The following is a 21,651-nucleotide window of genomic DNA, read 5'->3' on the forward strand; positions in this document are numbered from 1 at the left end:
GACTTGATAGATTGGATAACCTGGTTAAAACTGGTGAAACAAAAAGGAAAGGGTCAATCATCTTGGATCAAGTTAGAGCAGATCGCCTTTTGAAGGAATTGGAAAATGCAAACAATATATTGTCATCAAAAAAACAGGTTAACATCAGTACCTCGGGTGGGGCACTAAGCAATTCTGTTTCTGCCTCTCCACTGACGGAACAATTATCAGTAAAACCCACAACCACTAAAAAGGGGCCAGCTACGAGTAAGGTTAACACATCCACGAAACCAACTCCTATACCTGCCCCTAGGACAGTTGTCATTCCATCGACTTCTAATACCTCTGCTCCAAGCAACAATAGTGGCCCAACCATTTTAAGTGCAGCTTCAAAACCGACAGCGGTTAATAACAACGTGGGCACTGGCTCCCAAGGGTCTACTAAATCTTTTAAACATCAAGGACCAGCATTACATCTGCCACCGGATGCCTGTCCTTTTGTTCTGGTTCTAGCAGGTGTCCCGCCTTTGAGGGAGGATCAGGGGGAATCGTGGGTGCAATTGCGGAATAAGAGCATAGACTGGCTAACTAAACACAAAGGTGTTGGTTTTGATATCTCTAGAGAGATTATATCTGCGCGTAGGGTATCGTGGGTTGGCCCTTTACTCAAGGACAAGGAAGGTGACTGCGTAGTCCTCAACTTTAATAATCCTGGGACAGTAAGAAACCTCCTAAACAGAAATTGCAATTATTCAACCATCCCAACTGTTGCAACTATGTTACCCTTGAGTTATTTCTACAGACAACCGGCCACTCAACCTCGCCCACCCCCTATGCAATTCACAGTGCCACTAACGCACTCACAACCAGCACCTTTTATGCATTTTCAACCACCACCTGTGCATTTTCGCCCACCTCCTATGCAATTTCACCAACCCTATTTCCCATTACAAATGTACAATAGATATGCACCACTTTCGGACCTGGATATGCAAGACTGACCATCTTCGACTACCTTTGTCGATTCTTCTCCGGTATCCGAACTCCTGATTGCCCCGGAAAACTCGCCTCAAAGAACCCTGAGCAAACAACATCAGACCCTTGCTCATTTGCCTTTGGACTCAGTATTGTCTATTGTTAGCTGGAATATAGCTGGCCTAAATTCTAAATTGAAAATTTCGGAGTGGCTTAAGTGGGTTGATAATAATTGTGATATATTGTTGCTACAAGAAACATGGAGTACAATGTCACCAACAATTGAGGGCTTCTGCTGCCACAATCTTAAGGCTCTGCCGTCACCCATGGGTCGACCTAGCGGGGGACTATCTATTTGGTCCAAGATAAAATACGGGGTGCATACTAAATTGATCCCTACACCAGGTATCTGTTGTTTTATGGCCATCAAGTACATTAACAGATTGAAATTATGTATTATAAACTTTTATAATAATGATTTTGTTAGTCGCCCAAATGGCAATTTTATATTATTGTTTAATTTTATCGATGAAATTATGGGGGGGAAAAAGCATGGATCTTTCGATGGTATTTGCATCGGAGGGGATTTTAATGCACACTTGTATCGCCATAACCCAATATGTAAGAATGGGGCAGAATTGAAAGATTTTATAGCTTCTCATGACTTAGTTAATGCTATGGAATTTGCAGGTACAGGTATAAATAATGTAACAACCCCCACTTTCATAGGTCAGGGCTGTGCTTCTACGATTGATTATATTTTCACATGCCCTGAGTTAAGTGAAATAACCTTAAAAGCTGAAGTCGTCTGTTCTGCATACAGTGATCACTATCCGCTTAAAGTTAACATACACAATCCCCAGACCTCAAGGGCTGCAGCGAAACCAGATGTAGGTCCTTTAAACCTAGCTTTATCAACCGATAGATTGAGACTAGCATGGAAGGGAGCTGACAATAAAGGGATACTTTCCAGAGTAATTAAAAAATACCCTGAGACAGTTGAAACTTGCCTGTCGCATACAAGTCCTGGCAATGAGGTGGTTGGCGCTTTTGGTGATCTATGTAGGGCAATTAAAATTGAATCATCTAAACCTGTTAGGCAGAACATCTCGCAGGGACCCCGATGGTTTGATACCTCCTGCTCTAAGGCCAACAGGGATTTGAGGGCTGCACTTAACACCAGCCCGAGGGACCCTCAACTTGTGAGAACATTAAGATCACAATATAAAAGGGTCTTATACATTAGATCTGAAACCCTAGTAATTAAACATTGGGAATCACTCACGCGCACCGCCAAACTGAAGGACTCAATGGGATTCTGGAAAGAAGTCAAGTCGTTAAGATCGTTTGGCTCTAACATCAGCCAAATTAACAGTAATATAACGGGCGAGGCATGGGTAGATCATTTCTCCCAAATTTATGCCGCACCAGCTACCCCTTCAGACACTGTCCATCCATCCCTTAGTGATGAACCCTTGACTTTTTCATTGTTTGAGGTCGAGGACGCGATCACTGATAGTGCTAGCAATAAAGCTCCGGGTCCTGATGGTCTCTCCATCGACCAAATAAAATCAGAAATTAATTTTTGGGCTCCTCTTTTATGCAATCTATTTAATAACCTAAATGACAGCTCAATCCCCGAATCCTGGTCGAATAGTGTCATCGTGCCTATTTTTAAGAAAGGCGATAGGTCGGATCCCGCTTGCTACCGCCCGATTTCACTAATCGACAATACGTTAAAAGTCTTGGGAAGAGTAATCTTCAGAAGGATAAGGGATTGGGCTGAAGAAAACAATATTCTTCACTGTAGTCAATTGGGTTTTAGAAGTAAGGTGGGCACCACAGAACAATGCTTAAATCTAAACCTGATTATGGCTAAATATATTATTGTTAAAAAATCCCCTCTTTATTTAGGTTTTATGGACTTGAGTTCTGCGTTTGATTTTGTTAACCGTTCTAGGTTGTGGTCAGTTTTGCTTGATTATGGTTTGGACGATTCACTGGTGTATTTCCTTTCTTATTTACATAGGGATCTAACAGCACGAGTACGAATTAACAATGATGGTGATCTGTCTGACGACATCCCTATTAGTAGAGGTGTTAGACAGGGCTGCGTACTCGCCCCATTGCTTTTTATTTTATATATTAATAGGTTAAGCAACACTTTGAGTGAGATTGTTAAGGATGTCCCCATAATAAACGGCTCGCCCATCACCACTCTTCTCTATGCGGATGACGCTGTATTGATGGGGCGTACGCCGAATGCATTACGCACTTTAATCTCCGGCTTTGTTGCCTTCATGTCCGACCTTGGTTTAAATACCAATTTTAAAAAATCTTTTATAATGAATTGTGGACCAAAGAAGTATAACATTGCATCCATTAAATCTGGTAATAATATTTTAAAATGCACCAGCACTTTTCCTTATTTAGGGTTGACATTTTCTAATTCAGGCTCATGGCAGCAACATGTAGCCTTTGCAAGTAACAAAATTGGCAAGTCGATTAACTCGATCCTATCCCTTCGCCAACCGAAACTGGCTGATGTTGTTACCCCTCTTCTTTCCATCTACCGTACCCAATGTCGACCTACTGGGACTTACGGTGCAGAAGTATGGGGATATTGTAACAGCTCGGCCCTTCAGGTGGCAGAAAATAGATTCTGTAGGAGGGTGCTAGGGGGAGTCCCCTGTGCTCCCACTTTGATTTGCCATAATGAATTGAGGCTGCCATACATTGCTGATTTTATAAAGTCAAGGCCTGCCCTATTTTGGATTAAAATCTGGTTAAACCCAGCAGCAACACTGACTCGTAGTATTATATCTGACTGTTTGTCTAGTGATAGATCTCAACATATACCTTGGCTAAAAGCAGTCAAAACTAGCCTGCAACAGGTGGGACTAGGATCTTTATTTAGTTCCCCTGACTTAATTGTACCCGCCCATAAAAACAGCATTAAACGGACACTTTTGGAGGTATATACTGAGGAAAGGATGAGATCAGAATCTAGTAAACCTGTGGTCATGAAATATTCACGCATTTGTGACCCAGATGCTGATAATCCTAACAGTTTTATTAGATATTTGACATTGCCAATAGGTAGATGGAACCGGAGTCTTTTATTTAGGTTCCGGGAGGGAAGCTTAGTTTATCTGCTTAGCTTCCCCATTGGCTACAATAAAAATTTAGAAGAATTGGATTATCCCTGTTCTTTAGGTGGACGACAACATCTACTGCATTATTTCTTCTTTTGTGGCCATTACAAATTGTATACATGTCAATACTTAAGACCAATTTTACGTAAATATAATCTACGGGAATCTATTCCTGCTCTACAATTTTTGCAAATGCTGCATATGGATGATGTTATTTACTCTGTTAGCTGTTTTATAAAAGCCTGTGTAAAATCTAGGGCAACCATGGAAACTGGATAATGGATAACAGAGTTATGTTGGTTCACGTATTTGAGTATCAGTTACTAAATAGCAATAATATTGAATGATTTTATGAGATATTTCTATATTGGGCAACTGTGGATATTGATGAATTAATACTCTTTAGTATTAGGCACTATGCACTTTACAAATTATATTATGCACTTTAAGTCATCTTGCTGCTTAACCTAAAACCTAATTCGATTATTGTCTTATGTGTATGAGTTGTTTTTAATGTTTCTAATGTATTCTCATTCTGTATGTACTTTTATGGATGTATTAATCCGAATAAAGATCATTTGAATTGAATTGAATTGAAAGTAGATTAGGTTCAGGGGCGGCTCCTTTCTTATAGCAGAGGAGCGTGGCACCACTGAAAGGCCACCAGTGAAGAGTGTCGGGCGGAGTGACTCCTCAGCCTCCTGAATCCTGCTTGTAAATCTCTCCAACATGGTCCAGATCTCGAGGGCACTGCAAAAGCATCTGCAGTGGTGGTTAACGAACCACTGTTAGGTTAGTAGTAATCCCCTCTCCATTCCCCAAACAGATTTGAGAGTAGTGACAGACGTGTCACTTCTGGGTTGGGGCAACCATCTGGGTGAGGTGGAGATCAGTGGACTCTGGTCCTCATTGGAATGCAGGCTCCATATCAACCGAACTCCAAGCGATCCAGCTGGCATTGAAAGCCTTTGTACCCTGAATCAAGGGAAGACTTGTGCAGTTGTTCACAAACACCACCACCACCATTTGGTATTGCAACAAACGGAGCAGGATGGGGCTGTGGACCCTTTGTCAGAGGTCCTACGTCTCTGAACATGGCCGAAACATCTGAGAATTTCCATGGTGGTTCAAAACCTGGCGGGTTCTTTGAATGCCAGAGCAGACATACTCAGCCGAAAATGCCTAGTTGATCACAAATGGCTTCTCCATCCATAGGTAGTACACAATCTCTTTTAGCAATGGGGAGATCCTTTGTTATATGTTAGTAATTCCAAAAAAGAGCAGTATTGGCTCTAACTGACAGCACAGTCATTTTGTATTGTTAATATGTATGCAATAGCACCCAGCCTTCTAATGGTCCTACTGCTCCGAAATCATAAACCAAACTGAAAAACAATATACAGAAGTGAGTGCTTAGGAAGTTATTCTTCTTATAGATCCAATATAACGCAGGTGCCATGATATGATATTCCAAAAAAAAGATTTTCTTTAGTCTTCACAACATCAAACTGCAGCCTAGCCAACGCATTTCGTCCGACAGGGGACTTCATCAGGGTTTAGAGATTTCTTAGTGTTTCCTTGTGGGCAAGTGTAAGCCACACAGAAGAAGAGGGGACTGAATAGTGGTATCACCCAAGGTTCATTAAAAATTCCTTATTGATTGTTCCTGAATAAGTGTAAACCAGAGAAGGGAGAGGCTGAATATGGAATACAGCTATCACTCCTCCTCATCTCTCACTCAATAGAGATTGCACTTTCTTCCTACCCCTTTACTTGTGGAACTGCTTTCCTGTCATACATTTGACTTTGTGCCATAAACAAATCATCGGTGACAGAGCTTTGCAAAGCGGGTATCCCTACTGAAGTAAGTAGTGTCATTGGGTCTATTAGGAGAGTGAAGAAGAATGGAAAGAGGACGACGCCCTCCGAGTGAGGGCAAGTCAAATGGGTATTGTTAGACCTTTTGAATATGTTTGAGTAGGGTGAGAATTCAACATCACGCGCACCTTGCCAGCCATCCACTTTCCACATAAATAAATTACCTGTCCTTTCTTTGCAGGAAGCAAAACCATATATTTTTAAGGAAAATCTTTCCGACCCTATTAGGAGCCTAATAGCAATTGTTTGTGAGTTTAATAAAGAAACTATGTATAATTTTCTAAAAAGAGGCCAGTCGACATGCAAAATAATACTAGAGGGTTTGCACTGTACATGGACTCTTCTGCACTTTAGGTGTCTCCCACGAATGTCCTTTGGTGGATCCTGTTTCAAATGAGGAAATCTAATCGAGGAGGGACACGAAGGTGAGAACATGATGTAGAAAGAGCTCTCTGTTTTAGTAAGATCTCTGGCTTGTAAAGACTTTTGATGGCTGGCTTCCGTGGTTACAATCTGTGAGGGCTATTCATGCAGATGTTTGAGGTTTTGTATATTTACATTGGAGGTATATTGCTAAAAAAATAGATTTTGGGCCTCATTTTCATCATGTACTAGCGTATATTGTATTTGTTTTCTGGATTCTCCTTTGTGGCTACCAGGCTTTGCATGCTTACTTTTAAAATGTCAAGGCTGCTGTGGGTCTGCTGCTTTCACTGGGAATTGCAACAAAATGGAGCAGTTTAATTTGAAATGGTTTATTTTGGAAACACTGCGGGACACTTTGTTTGGCCGGTTTTCCTTTCACGTGAAAGATTTCCACAGTATACATACTCTAAAGAGGTTTGTTCAAGGGCCACTTCGTGCAAGGACCTTCATTACACTGATGGGCCTCATGGTCTTATGTATTTAGGTTTGCGTTGCAGAAGGTGGAACATGAGGCAGGCTCAGGGATTCACTTGAACCAGGCAACTTCAAGAGGAGAGCATTCTAGATTTCGCTGCCGGATGCCACTCCACTGCTTAAGAGATGTCTCTTTCCCTTGTTCTACCAGCTCATTCTAGTAAACGGTTCTTCCTACTATATGGTGCTTTTCGGTGTGAAATAAGGCGGCAATGCTGTTGTAGCGTACCTGGGAATGTAACCCCTTATATATTTTTCCACCTATGCAATTCTTTGAAGGCTTTTTTGAGTAGAAGGAAATAGTTCTCCCACATATTAGAGATAATTTTAGCTGTAATGCAGGCAGTCCTGTTCCTGAGTCTTGGGTCTCTGTTGCCTTACAGGCACTAGTAAGTCCTCTTTAGAGAAGCATTCAGGAAGGCTATGGTAATACTGATCTAACATGGCAGGCAAGTGTCATACATTTTACACCCGTGCTGTTTCCGGGCACTAGGTGAGACTACAGAAGGCCTGAAATTGATGAATGTGTGCACATACTTATTCCTCACTTGCATATCAATTTCTTCCATTTTATTTACTTAACACATCACCAGTTAATTCACATTTAATGTATGAAAATGCTTTTTGCTTTATTGTTTTACATATTTACTCTAGGTTTACCTTAGTTGTAGGCCATAGCTTAACCAATCTAACTCTGTTAGGGAATTCGAAAGTCTATTTTATACCCATATATCCTCTAAAAGGTTTTTGTATGATTTGTGTCCTCTGTTTGGGAACAATCAGTGGTGAATCATTAGGATGGCAATAGTTTGTGAGTTTGAAACCCTTTAGGTTGTTATGCATCTATGCATGTGTTTGTGTGTTTGCACAGCCTTTGATGGAGTGGGCATGGCTAATGGTGCTTTTTGTGAGAAGAATCCCTAGTTTGAAGTGACTGTTTCTTTATTTCAGATGATTCCTCCTCAGAGAGCTGCAGTGGGAATGGATTTTCCACATTAAACCCCTCCACCTCAAGCAGCACTCAGGGAGATAGTGCTTTCCCTGAGATGAATGGGAATGGAACAGCTGTCCCACTGGATTTCACAACCTCGTCCGAGGACCAACCTATCAACCTCAGCGATAAACTCCAAAATGCTCATGGGATGCCCTCTTTTCAGTCTGACAGCTGTAGCGCGGACGTACTTAGGAGCCGGGTGAAATATGCTGTGAAGGCGACATCAGAGGTATGGTCAAGAAGGAGAGATGAGCCACACTGTGATCATGGGACGAGGCGGGAAGGAGGGGTGGGGGGGGGGGGGGTCTAAATAAGATTCTAAAAAGCTAAAACATTTGAACACCATAATTGATAGCTCAGTCCTACTGCAGTATTTAGGATTGGCTTATTTATTGGAAATAGCAGGAATGCGTAAATAAAGCTGGAGTAAGCATGGTAGCTTACCCGATTGCTGGAAGCAATCGTACCTAATAACACTCCCTTCTGTTAAGTTTTATATATGCCAATTCAGGCTCGCTCTATATGGTGCCCTCATTCTCAATCAGGACTAATGTACCTTAACTTTGAAGGGCATTTTGACGGTAATCATGAATCTCTATTTGTATTTCTGTGGTTTCGTTTATAGAAAGGTACCCATATGCTATTAGCGTACCTTTATTATTAAGGACCTTGTTTAGATATTTGCAGTAATGTTTAATGGAACAGTTCCTGTTTGATGCAGTCAATGTGTCACTGATGTAGTTTGCCACCAGTAGAATTACCACTGTCATTATTACCACCTTCACACTACAACATAGCTGCAGGAACTCTAGCAGTGGCATATTTATCAAATTTTATGGGAATCCATAGATTTTATATTATCACTCATCTCCTAAATCAGATCCTTATAGTGTTAAAGCTGAGTGTAACTATTCCCTGAAGCATGTTTCAGTACTGGGATCTAGTATAGCATTTACCTCAACATAAGGATGGAGTTTTCAATAGCAGATGAATAAGAAACTAGTAGGGGCTGAACTGTAATGTAGCTCTTGGAAAGAAGATCGATTTATTCAAAGCACTAAAAAAAACATTCAACATTGCGTTCATCATGGGAAAATACTTGAGCTGTAGGTTGACCACTGGATGGTGTTTAACAGCGGTTCTTACACATGATGGAGTTGGGTTTCAACCTATACTTTGGGAATTAGTTGTGTCAAAGCCTGGGTACCGCAAGGAAGTGACAGACAGCATAGTGTTAAAAAGAATTAGGCTGTACTCTGGTTGTAGGGAAGTGGTTCAGTATAACTCCAGCACCATCAGGGCCGTAAGGATTTAGAGGAGCCTGAAGTTTGGAAGCAGGTTAGCATAGTATATGCATCGGTTAGTTACAAGGTTTTTTGCAAGCCATTTGATAGGTGCTATAGCAGCAGGTGGAATTATGAGGAATTAAGTGATGGCTTTAGGAAAGAGTGGAGCAAAAGGCCTGGCGGATAAATGGTATTGGAAAATATCCACTGGTAGCCAATACATTTGAGGAAACTGAGCAACAGTTTAGACAATGGAAGAAGCTGCGTGGCAGTCTCAGACACTGAACGGAAATAATTTTGTGAAAGCAATATATAAAACATTTGTTCCAGCTCCTTCTATTTACTCTGTGCCTCACACATCCAACATTTACATATTTTTCCTCGTCTTCTGTTCTTGGCCTTTCCCTTTCTGTGGTTCTCCAGTCGCCTCCTTACAGCTCGGGTAGTTATGACTCCATTAAGACGGAGATGAGCGGTTGTCCAGAGGACCTGACTATGGGCAGAGTTCCCCTTGTTGATGATGATGATGATGACCATGATGACCATGACGATAATGATAAAATCAACGATACCGAGGGACTAGACCCTGAGCGCCTCAAGGCCTTCAATGTAAGAAACCTGACAAAATTAAGCTCTTCCATTATTTTAAACTTTTAAGATGCAAATGCTTAGCTTGGATCTTTGATTTCAGATGTTTGTGCGGCTCTTTGTGGATGAGAATTTGGATCGCATGGTCCCAATATCTAAACAACCAAAGGAGAAGATCCAAGCTATAATTGAGTCATGCAGCCGCCAGTTCCCCGAGTTCCAAGAACGAGCACGGAAACGAATTCGCACTTACCTCAAATCCTGCCGGCGTATGAAGAAGAGTGGCATGGAGATGGTAAGATGTTCACTAACTGTGTCCATATGCAACACTCCCACCTCCCACCTCCCCAAAGAGACTAGCGTAGAGATGGCAAGACCCTCCCCAAATTCCGGACACACAGACTTACACCACCCATTTCTCATCATTGAACCTTCAGACACACACAACATTTCCATCTCCCCAGGAAGAAGAACAGCATCGAGATGTTAAACTTCTCATCGGTCCTCCAGACACGCACATAACGCAACACACCTACCTACGCACGAAGAGGAGCTTCAACTGCATGGTAAGATTCTGATTGAACTTTCAGACCCAAATAGTATTTTCATCTCCCGAGATTGGAGAGTGCTCTTTAGGTATTTTGAAACAACCAGTGAGTGCCTGGCATCCCACATTCTCATACTGTCTCTAGCAGCCATGTTGCATTCTTTAATTGCACATACTTTCTGAGACTTTAGCCCTTACACATTACAAGAATTAAAAGATTTTTGATCAGAGGACGTTTTTACTAAAATAATTTTATTTCACCTATCTCAGACTCACCTGACCGGAACTTTCAGGAGATGCCACATCTACAGATTTGATTCCTAAAGGCCTACACTCTCCGAAATAGTTTTCACTTCATTTTATGATGCAGTGCCACTTGTCACAAAAGGGCACATTTTGTACAGACGTCAAGCCTTTCATTGACACAAATCAAAATGCTGTCATTTGTGCAGCCTTCGGCATACTTGTTCATGACTTAAAATTAGCATGAGAAAGTGGTCAAAGTAAAATGTGGTTTGCTGAACTTATCTCATCTTTCAAAAGTTTCATCAAACCTCCAAGTAACCTCCTCAGAGTACAATTTCACTGTTATGCTGATGACACAGAGTTGTTCATGGAACTCTATAAGGCCCTCTCAACGTTTAATGACCCATCTAACTCATTTGTCCCAAGTTGCCTCTGCAACCCCAGGTTGTATACGTCATCTGTTGGATTGGCTACTATCTAAGCCCACTGCAGAATCTAAGCCTTTCCTGGTTCAAACCTGCTTGACTATCATCGGGAATTATCAGTGTTCAGTTGGATTACTGCCTTGCAGACAGAGGACTCCACAAAGCTGATAACTCAATTTCAAGGCTGCAATATTCTATTGCCAGAGTGGTGGTAGGAGCAAAAAACTGTAGATTTACCTAGGGAGTCTTGATACAACTTCAGTCACTGCTGTTTAATGCCACCAACCAGTTTAATAGTTATTTCCCTTATTCATGAAAGTCTCACTAGGAATTCCTGTTTAGCCACAGAAACAATTGAGCATCATCATTTAAGTTTAAGGTGTCCAAATTCAATTTGAGTTATTTTACAGGAAAACATTTTCAATTTAAGGATGCCATAGCCTGTGACCTACTCCTACTTGCACTCAGAACTGAAAGCAATCTGAGGACCTTTGCAAAAAGGTTGCGCACCTGACTGTTCTTTTCTTCTCACATATCATCAAATACTCCTTCTTTTTGATATTCAGACCTCACAAACTGAAGGGATTTAGCGCATTATAAATAAATGTAGAAATGTACAGAAATACATATGACAACTGACTTTCCACTTCTTGCCACCAGTAACAAAATGCCCACCTTTGTCTTTCAGTGCTTCTCCTCTTAACAGTTTCTCTCCCTCCATCTCCATTGCCTCCACTCCTGTCATGGCTAAGGTGTAATCATCGCTTAAGTCTCATTTGCATCATTGAATAACACCACCACACTATCAACAGCTCAACCATCGACGTAGTGCAACTCGTCAGTAGTTGCAATGTTAAAAAATATCCTAATTATTAAAAAGATGTCCAGTGCCACAGACATCTTTGTTATCAAGTGGGTCTTTATCAGTAAAAGGAGCCCTAACTCAGCTAGGGACTTGGACACTGATGATGAGTTTATCAGTGTTATCTGACCTGCGCAGGGGTCTGCATTCCAAGTGTAGTATTTGTCACACTCAGTAATTATTGGATGTGTTAAATTCCTAAACCATCATTAGATTTCGTTAAATTTCGGCAGATGAACCCTCCAGGAAGAAATAATGGGGGAAAACAGTATGCTATGTACCGTAGCATATTTTGGTGTGGTAAGTACCAAACTCCACCTGAGATTTCCCCAAACCTCAGAATATGTGCTGTTTATTGCACCAAATAAATTCCAAACCCCAAGAAGTTGAGTTTTATCGGGTACAATAAATAGTACCTACTTCTCCAAGAAACTCATAATTGAGATGTTCTGGACAGTGTTAACCCCTTCCGTGCGGCCGCGATTTTTCCCGTGTGCGGCCGCCAGACGGACACGGGCGGGGCATGACGAACCCCAGCCGTCATCAGCACACGAGCACCGTAGTGCATGACGGCTGGGGTTCGTCACCAGCATGGAAGGGGTTAAAGAAAGTCTGGATTCTATGAAAGACGTGGAGGCGAGCATTATGTTCTCAAATCTTTACCAATCAGCAGCAGCAAAGACAAATCAACTCATTTCTTTAAAAAAATAACAGTTCCCTTGAACCTGTAGTAAACACAAGCAAGCTGCACCAAAACACAAACTGTCAATAAGGGTCCCTTATCCACTACAATGCTCCATGCCAGGAGTTCCATATTGTTTAGAATATCTCTATTTCATACACGATGCAGAATCTCCTATTATGCTTTTGAAAGCTTGTTTATCACATTCACGGCAACCCCTTTTGTTGGTTTGAAATCTAGTTCTTTAAAGATTGTGTCTTTTCATGGCCTTTTAGATATGGAGTGAGACAACGCAGCACAAGTCGCTATTTTGCCTCACACTCCGTCAGCGAGGCGTACCATGGGCGTTCCAATGGGTATTCCCATGCAGCACCCATAGGGAGTGACACACCCCAGCTGTACAAAATGGCGTAAATCCGGGAATGTGTTAAAACCGTGCGCCTCGCCAGGGGTGGCGTACAGAGAACAAACAATATTATTTCTCCTTGTTTTTTCCTCTTTCCATATGTGCTGTTTTTGTGCAGGAAGATGCCCCTTCCTGCACAAAAAACAATCATGCCAACAACACAGACGCCCTTGCACCATGGTGCAAGGATGCTAGCGTGGCACATGCTGCTAATTGTCCACCGGTGCTGGCTGAATGGACAGGAATACACTGTATCCTGTAAATAAGGTGCATTCCCGGCCCTTTGAATTGCCTTAGGCCAGCACATCAAAATGACTTGTGGCACTGCCCTACTCCAATTCCTTGTAAATAAGCACCTATGTCTCTTGGCCCATCATCTGCATTCAAAATATACTTATCTGGAACCCAAACCTTATGCATCCAAACTTTTACAGCCAACCTCTTTTATTCTCCACTAAACACACCTTGCCAAGTGGGTAAGGCCACTGCCTCATGAGGCGGCTTCATTGCAGTGAGTAACTCTCTCCTTCCTGTGGGTGTCAGATCCTTAGATCACCTTTCATACTCTTTGAGGCATCACACCTTGTAAAGCTTGGGTTGCACAGGAATAGCCAGATAAGATACCAACCTGGAATGCTTTTTGTCCTCCTTTATATCACAAATTTCACCCCACCTTGGGAAAAAGAACTGCCTAACATATACAGCACACTCACATCCAAGCTCTCCCATATGACACCATACACAATGGTGTTACCAACTTTCCTGACAGCTGTTTGAACAACAGATCTTCATTCTTGGTGCCCAAGACTATTTGAGGAGTGTGGGAGTCTTTTCCTAAAAGCTCTCCTCTGCCCCATCTCGCCCTGGAATTCTCCAAGCAATCGGCTGCAGAATATCCTGCTGTGCCAACAGATGTGTTTCACCTGACAACTTCATCAGTATTGTCAGGTAGTGAGGTAAGAGTGCCTGTGGATCCACAGAAAATTCCAGAACATCAAGCTACCCTACATATGTTGACCCCCATAGGGTGCTTAAAAATAATTTCACCACCGTACATCTGACTTGAACTACCATCCTGGCAGTCATTCTGAATGCATAATTCACATGGCTCCCCCAGTTCTGCAGGGAGGCAGGCATCTGTTTCCACAGCTCCTGAATCAGGTATCCAACTGAAATACTTCTGCAGCTGAAGTTTTAGCCTGAATCAAAAAGGCCAACTTGGCATGAACCCTAATAATTTTGCAACTACTGCACCAGTAATGGCAGAATTCACAGGAACCGGTATTTACTGTGCATTTCCGCCGGTAAATTACTGAAGTTTCACCTGCCAAAAGTCACCAAGCTAAGCAAGGGGTATGGTAATTACTACAAAACTTGTAATTACGAGCAATAAAAAATGAAGGGGTTCCTCATAAAAAGGTCCTTAGAAAGATTCTAAGGATTGTTGAGTGCCATGAGAAACAGTTTGACCTCTTAGTCCAAATAACTACTACCACAAAGTCACTTACAGTGAGTAGAAAAACTTCAGAGAACAGTAATAAACCACTATCGCCAGAGGGTTTCTGGAATACGTGTTTGACTTGACTGATGTAATAAACTATTATATTTAAACTGGGAGATGCTGTTATCCTGCCAGATATCAGTTCAGTTTAAGTAGCTCACCTGGCCACAAAGGGAGGTTTCTGTTTCTTGGTGATGCTGTGTTACCATCTAGACCATTCTATTATAAATACTCATTAAGGAAACTGGACGAAAAAAGCTCTGCAGCAATGGATCTTTCATAGCTTCAAATGCTTGAATTATTCCCAGCATCCAGGTGCTAACGTTTGGTAGTCAGTTTTAACATAGCAGTTTTTCAGTACAGCAGTTGACATTGAAAACATATGAGTAAACAGCCATAGAGCCCACTTAGTCACCCACCTCGTTCCAGCCCTTCTCAGAGGCTCCAAACGCCAGATGTGTTACCTTCTGGTATCATGCAACATTAGAATTCTCTGAACTCTGCTAGGCTACTCTTCATCTAAATACACAAGCTGATCTCTTCATTTCATGTGAGCAGATCATGTTCGTCCCTTGAAGTACAAGGTGCTGAGGTACACTGTTCATTTTAATTACTGGAAAAAAGGCTGAATCCTCACATTTAAGGACTCCTTTTAAGCCATGTGCTACTCGTGGGGCCAAAAAGGTATATATTGAGGACCCTTACACAACATGTATTTTTTGTCTGCATAAATCTGACCATAACCCAAAAGATTACAGCATATGTGCGACCTTTAGTACCAAAACTCTAAAGGAAAGAGAGGGAAGGCTGGTGAATTGTTCGACAAAAGTGCTTTGAAATCTAAAAAGGGCAGATTGGAACCATCCGCATCAACATTCAGATTGTGGGGCTACCTCAGAATCCTGTGTGACAATCAGTAAGAGGCCCTCTGCTCCTGCTGTGAAAAGACAGACTTCCGGTCATAGTAGGGTCGCCAGGGCCGGACTGGCCGTTGCGGGCACCGGGCAATCCCCTGGTGCGCTGCAAGGGTGGGGGCCGGTTTTAGGCCCCTGGGGGCTGTTTTTGTTACAGGGCCGTTTATGCAGCATAGTTGAGTTCCCAAAGCGGCCCTGAGGGTCGCCCTTCAACCTCTAGAGGCGCATAGTCGAAGAAGAAGTGGGGCATAAGGTCTGCACCTCCACCATCCACGGGTAACCAACAGACTCTAATGCCAATGAATCTGTCAACAAATTACATCAACATCAAACCAGTTCAGAAATCAGATTAAGCGTTCCTAAGCAATCCGAAAATGGGAATGAACTCTGCGTCCCAGGTAAGGGATCACCTCAACCCCCACTCACTGCATCCAGCCTCAAGATCCACAGTGAATCAAGCATATAGCCTCAATAGCAACTAAAGCATATGCACCTTTGTACGCTGACTCATGCTCCCCGAGGATCCGTGTGCCTACACCCCTGCCTTTGGTCTGCAAGATTTTATTTGAGAGGTGCCCACATATTTCTGGATGTGAGATCGTAGGCATAAATACATCACACTTTGATGTTATTAAGCAAACTGTCCTTTGGCAAAAAATTGAAAAGCGATTAAATAGTGGTTAGGTCATGCTTCTGCAAGCATCACTTTTTAGAAATTCGACTGGTAAACAATATCTGGCTGTAATTCTTGAACACTTTTACAAGTAGGCCCTTTCCTTTCCATCTTACCACCAACTGACGAACAAGAAGAATAAGGTGTCATATTTGAGTGTTCACATGTGCTTTTATGGTCTATATTGGCCGAATAAAGAGCTATTGACTTGACTTGAGGTGTTCAGTGTTCAAATACCCTCTACTTATTCACAATCACATTCCAATCAACTTTTCCCACAACGATAAGGCGTTTTCCATTCTTATTCACATGGAAGAGGAAACCAAAGATTAATTTGTGGGCAGATCTCAGTTAAGGGATGCCATGAGGGCTTGAATTGAGGAAGCAAGTGTTAACAAACATTTTAGCTGGTGACAGGAATATTCTAGCAAGGGAGCTTTCAGTGAACCCTATGCTGGAACATCATTGCTGATGACGAATTACCTATTATTGCCCTCTTTCACCCATCCTAATCTCTTTTGTGATCGAGATAAGAAACCCAAATGTTTGTGTTTTGTCCCAGTAGTCTCTAGTTTAAGTCCACAATTGTGCATTGTGAGTTTCAAAGTGGATAAAGGATCATAATTTAAAGAAAATGATCCTCTTTTCCTTATAACTGTTCTCAAGCAATCTTTTTGTAAGAGAGCACAATATGAAAGTTCAATCTAAATCTGAATTTCCCACTGAAACATTAGCTTCTCATAAGATTTCTACCTTTGAGATTCTCTGAACTTTCTCCACAGGCAAGGCCGACACCCCCTCACCTGACATCTGCCATGGCTGAGAATATTCTCGCTGCAGCCTGTGAAAGCGAGACCCGAAAAGCAGCAAAACGAATGAGGCTGGAAATATATCAAAGCTCACAGGTAAAGGGCACCCTATTTCTTTCAATGATATTTCAACTGTTGGAAGGGCAATAGGAGATAAATGTGAAATGGCATCCTCACCAGGGAGAAATACGAGACTCTGCTCTTTAAGGGCTGGGAGTTTAAAGGTTGAGAGGAACACTACTATCTGTAAAGGAGTGAATACTGAGGCTGCTAAGGCTATTAAATGTAGGCATCAGCTAAGAGTAGCCTGGCGGGGGGTTGTGGAGCACCTCCTAACCTTGGCTTCCCTTTTGATTTCCCTGTCTTTAACTGTTACTACCCCAGGTCTTGGGTATTAAAGGTAGAAAGAGGAACCGAAAATGAGCAGGCTTTTTAAAGGCCTGTTTAGTTTATGTAGTTGCCACTCCTTTTCCTTCCCATGTACAATCATCAGCAATTACCTGGCAGTTAAGGGTTAGTGGTGACTTAGGTGGTCATCCATGTGGTATCTGGGTGTCATACGGTATGTAATGCCACTTCTTTTTTCTACCCCTGTAATTTTGATGAATTGACATCTAGACTGTTATGTTGTATGCTGTTTGTTAATCCTGGAGTAAGAGGAAGGGGGGAAGTAGTGGTATCCTTTGAACTGAACATAACAACTTAGCACTGTTATGGATGGGATAAGAACCCTTTCTAATCAGGAAGTAGAAATGAAAGCTGTTGCTTTTCTGCGTGAACATTACTAGCGATGGGAGAGTATCAGTAAGCACCCCTGTCCTGTTACTTACTATGCAGGTATAAGACTTGCTATAATTGTAGAAAGAATGATACTTCTGAAGTTCGAGTAGAAGTAAGCACGGCTAACTACACAAGTGGGACGTGTGATGTAGGAGTAACCGACGCTATTATGGGGAGAGCAGCACTTGTAATATTAAACCAACAGGTACTTCTAAAGGAAAAATTCACCTTGGTATTGTTATGAGGAGAGTGAGACATCTTATTTGGGGGTAGGTGTATGCCTTGCTATCTAATGAAAGATTTGGTGGTACAAGCTGTATTTGAAGATATGGGAATAACAGCATTCACTGTTATGATGGTGCAGTTGGTACTTTTGGTTTTGAATTTGCAGTAAGAGCTGATAACACATGAGCAGAGTTTCTAATGTACAAGTGAGCACTACTGTTCTTGGATGTAGGTGTAAGCATTGGTCTTGTTATGGGACAATTGATATTTCTGATGTAGGTATGAGCACTGCTCTCGTTATGAAGTGAGTGGGACTTATGAAGTAGAAATGAGGACTAACATAAAGTAGGTGGTATTTCCGATATAGTTGTGGGCACTGCTATTGTTACAATACAAGTAATACTTCTGATATAGGGGTGAGCTATGTTTTTGTTAAGGTATGAGTCATACATCTTCTCATGTAGGAGTGAGAGCTGCTGTAAATTAGGGTGAAGTGGTACCTCTGATATAGAAGTGAGCACTGCTGTCTTGGGATGTGCTGTTGTTGTAGAACGTGTCACTTGGGATGTAGTTGTATGCACTGTTGTTGTTGTGGGATGTGTGGTACTCATGATGTAGGCATGTGTGCTGATGTTGTTGATAGAGGTGTACATCTGATGTTATTAGGTGTAAATTAAGCTCTCTTTTAGTAAATGGTACTTGTCTTTTGACATCTGACTAGGCATTACCAACATTGGTGAGTGGTACTTCTGATGTGACCTGGAGAAAATAATACATTATGAAGTAAGAATAAGCTTTGCCAGGCAACTTCTAGTGTAGGTGTAGGCAAAAGTAGTGGAATTATTATGCAAATCGAGCATCTAATATGCGAGTAACACAGGGCACTGTTGAATGTGCCAATCTGAATAGATCTACAGAGCACTACAGATTTAATCTGATAGAGACATCTAGCCACAGATTCCTTACCACAGAATTATCTCTAGCCATCAGACTGGATCTGAAATCAGTTACCATTGCTCTCCGTTAGGTGGCATTGTTCAGCTCCGCGTGGCGTCGTCAGAGTTATCCGCACCAGAATTGACGTGTGTTGTGCCTATATAGGTGCCACACCAGTGCACTGACGTCAGTATTTTTCTTTCCATGTCAGTAAGTGCAGATCCGGAGAGAGCTACCCCCAGTCAATTTTTGCCAGACCTTTTTTTGACATTTGTTGAAGTCTTTTTTTGAGAAATCTCCTGGTGTGGCAGGGATGTCCACTAGGAAGGCTGGTTTCAAGCCCTCCGCCTCCTTTCATTTACAGATGCCAGGGAAGGACCTGCACCTTGTTAGCCTCTGGTGCCTGGAGCGGAAATACGTCACGAAGGCCTGCGCCGATTGCTGCACCATGCGCCCTAAGGTCTTGAGGGAGCAGTCCCTCAAGCTTCTTGCCCCTAGATGCCACAACAGTCTTGATCCCGGTCGAGAGGAAGGTCCCAGAATCGGTCGCAGAGCCCAAGATCGTTCTCACACTCAAAGTCGTTTTGGCGTTCAGGTAAGTCCCACACAAAAAAAGAAGAATAGGAAGCCAAAGAGGTCTCCGACTTCACCCCACCTGCCACATTCTGAGATGAGACAAGAGAGCGTTGTCTTTCAAGGCCTGGCTCCATGGTTGAGCCTGTGCCTGGGTCAGCACCACGCCTCCTTGAGTTTCTTGGAACCAGTGCGACCCCCACCTAACTTTGAGAGTATTATGAGGCCATGCAGCTCATATGTTGGTGGCCCATCTCCGCAGGTGCGCCTTCGGGCCCCCTGGGTTAGGAAGGGGCGCGAACAGGTTCTCTCCCAGCGGGTCTGCTCCAGGCACCAGTTGGGTCCCTTTGATCCACAGATTTATCCGGACCGGTACTGGTCAAACCACCTAGACCTTCCCTAGCACCGGTCCCCATGCCGACGCTCCCAGCATTGCTGGTGCCCTCCAGCGGTACCATCCCCATTCTAATTCCAGACTGTGACACAGAGCCAGAGGGGTATCATCTGATGCCAACTTTGGCACCGACTGGAGCCATTCCTTCCGGCCAGAGCCTGAACCCTAGTTGAGTGGGGTCTTTGGACCCTAAAAAATACCAGCCCCTATACCCCACCATGGACTGGTGTGAGGACTTGGAGGCCGGTGAACTGGACACTTCCCTAGCTACTGGCATTCATTCTCCTCCTATTGTAGGTATGGAGGAGGGAGCTGAATAATCAATGTGTTTACAAAAAAACTTGGTCACATCCCCTTGGGCACACTTTGAGGTTCCTGTAAAGAAGGACTCCGTGGCTTATATGTTGGATTAAATCAAATGTTTTATTTCTCCAATTTTCACAAATGCTGTGATTGAAATTCATATAATTTCGTCTCACTTAAGTCTGTTTATGTTACATCATGAGCTCAGATAGCTCCTATGCATTTCGGGCATACTGCCCTTCTTCCGGGAGCATCTCTACAAAATGAAAACAATAGCACACATTTAACAAAAGTGTCTACATTGCTCCATAACAGTATCACATGACGTATAATAGCTGTTTATAGTGAAAACATGCGTTTTCCGTGTGCCCTTGTGCCACTCAGTATGGGTTGGTGAGTAAGTGTTGGTGTCACGAAAACGCGATAAAAGAAAAACGAGTAAACGAAAAAACAAGCCAACTTACATAGAGCTATGCGCGACTAATCGCAGTGAATCTGTAAATAAGATAAAAGATTATACTTGCGGGCCGTATTCATGAGAAAATTACTGTCATATGGTCGGTGTTGTCCCGTTAACTTACTGAGTTAAGTTGCGGTAGAGGCGGCGTATTTTGGCTGTGTGGCAACGTTTTGCCGAAATGCGTCGGCACTTCCGTATGCGACATACGGTGTTTGTACGTATTGGACGAGTCCGTGACACGTGCCGGGAAATCCTCGGCGTAAGTCATAGGAAATGGATTACAGACTATGAGCTTGCGGTAATAATGGAAGCTCATATTAAGAATGCTGAATCTAGGTGCAAAAGTAGAAAGCTAAAATAAAAAGCTGAGAGTAAATGGCTAGATGGACATTAAAATGAAATGAAAAATAGTCATGAGGGTCTAAAAATAAAATGAATATGTAAATGTGGGGCGAATAATTTCGTGCTTCAAAAAATTAGAATGCATGTGTCCTGAGTGATGGCTGGGTCAACAGGCTCTGTCTATCATGTGATGGGCAAGGTGACTCAAACAGTAACCTATACCCATAATCATAACGTTGATGCAAAACATGTCACCACATTGGCAGTATATATATACACATTGAATCAGAGGTAACATGCCAGTTCAATACGATCGTTTAACCCATGGGGTTTCGCTGAGTTCAGTTTGCTTATCCAAAAATTTTCACGACGTAGGAGGAATTTATTATTGTCCCTTCCTTCTATTTTTTTTAATAACTTAACCATAAATTTATGTTGTGAAATATTGTGGTGCTCTTCCATGAAATGCGTTGCTATTGCGGATTTCATGTTGCAGGTTCTTATATTTGATTTGTGCTCATTTATGCGCACCTTAATTTTTCGTTCAGTCTTCCCCACGTACACTTTGCCGCAAGGGCTTAAGTAGCATTAGATGTATCGCATGTTGCTGACACGGTGTAACGACCGGATAGAGTCAGCTCACCAAGACACCACCAACCCGGCCGTAACGTAACCATCTCCCTCCTCAGGACCTACTTACCTCGGTACCTGGGTACCTACCTGGGGATGGGGAATTAGCAATATACAAGCTTAGATCATCAAAAACACCACCAAATCCATAGGGATTACTAGAAACAATCACTGATTGCTACGGAATT

At 42.4% G+C, this 21,651-nt stretch overlaps 1 protein-coding gene across 7 annotated transcripts in view; it reads left to right on the forward strand.

Moving 5' to 3' along the window:
- Positions 1-21,651, forward strand: part of NOL4L (nucleolar protein 4 like) — a 414,548-nt gene that overhangs the window by 351,782 nt on the left and 41,115 nt on the right. For 3 of the 7 annotated variants that reach the window (XM_086932662.1, XM_086932667.1, XM_086932666.1), the window contains 4 exons: positions 7,839-8,110; positions 9,591-9,776; positions 9,859-10,050; positions 16,794-16,916. In XM_086932662.1, the coding sequence (XP_086788788.1) occupies positions 7,839-8,110; positions 9,591-9,776; positions 9,859-10,050; positions 16,794-16,916 (773 nt within the window). Of the gene's footprint in view, positions 1-7,838; positions 8,111-9,590; positions 9,777-9,858; positions 10,051-10,192; positions 10,322-16,793; positions 16,917-21,651 lie in introns of all 7 variants that reach the window. The other 4 variants (XM_086932663.1, XM_086932664.1, XM_086932661.1 and 1 more) reach the window with 2 other exon arrangements.

Source organism: Lissotriton vulgaris, chromosome 7 (assembly GCF_964263255.1).
Source record: "Lissotriton vulgaris chromosome 7, aLisVul1.2, whole genome shotgun sequence".
NCBI classification, from domain to species: Eukaryota; Metazoa; Chordata; class Amphibia; order Caudata; family Salamandridae; genus Lissotriton; species Lissotriton vulgaris.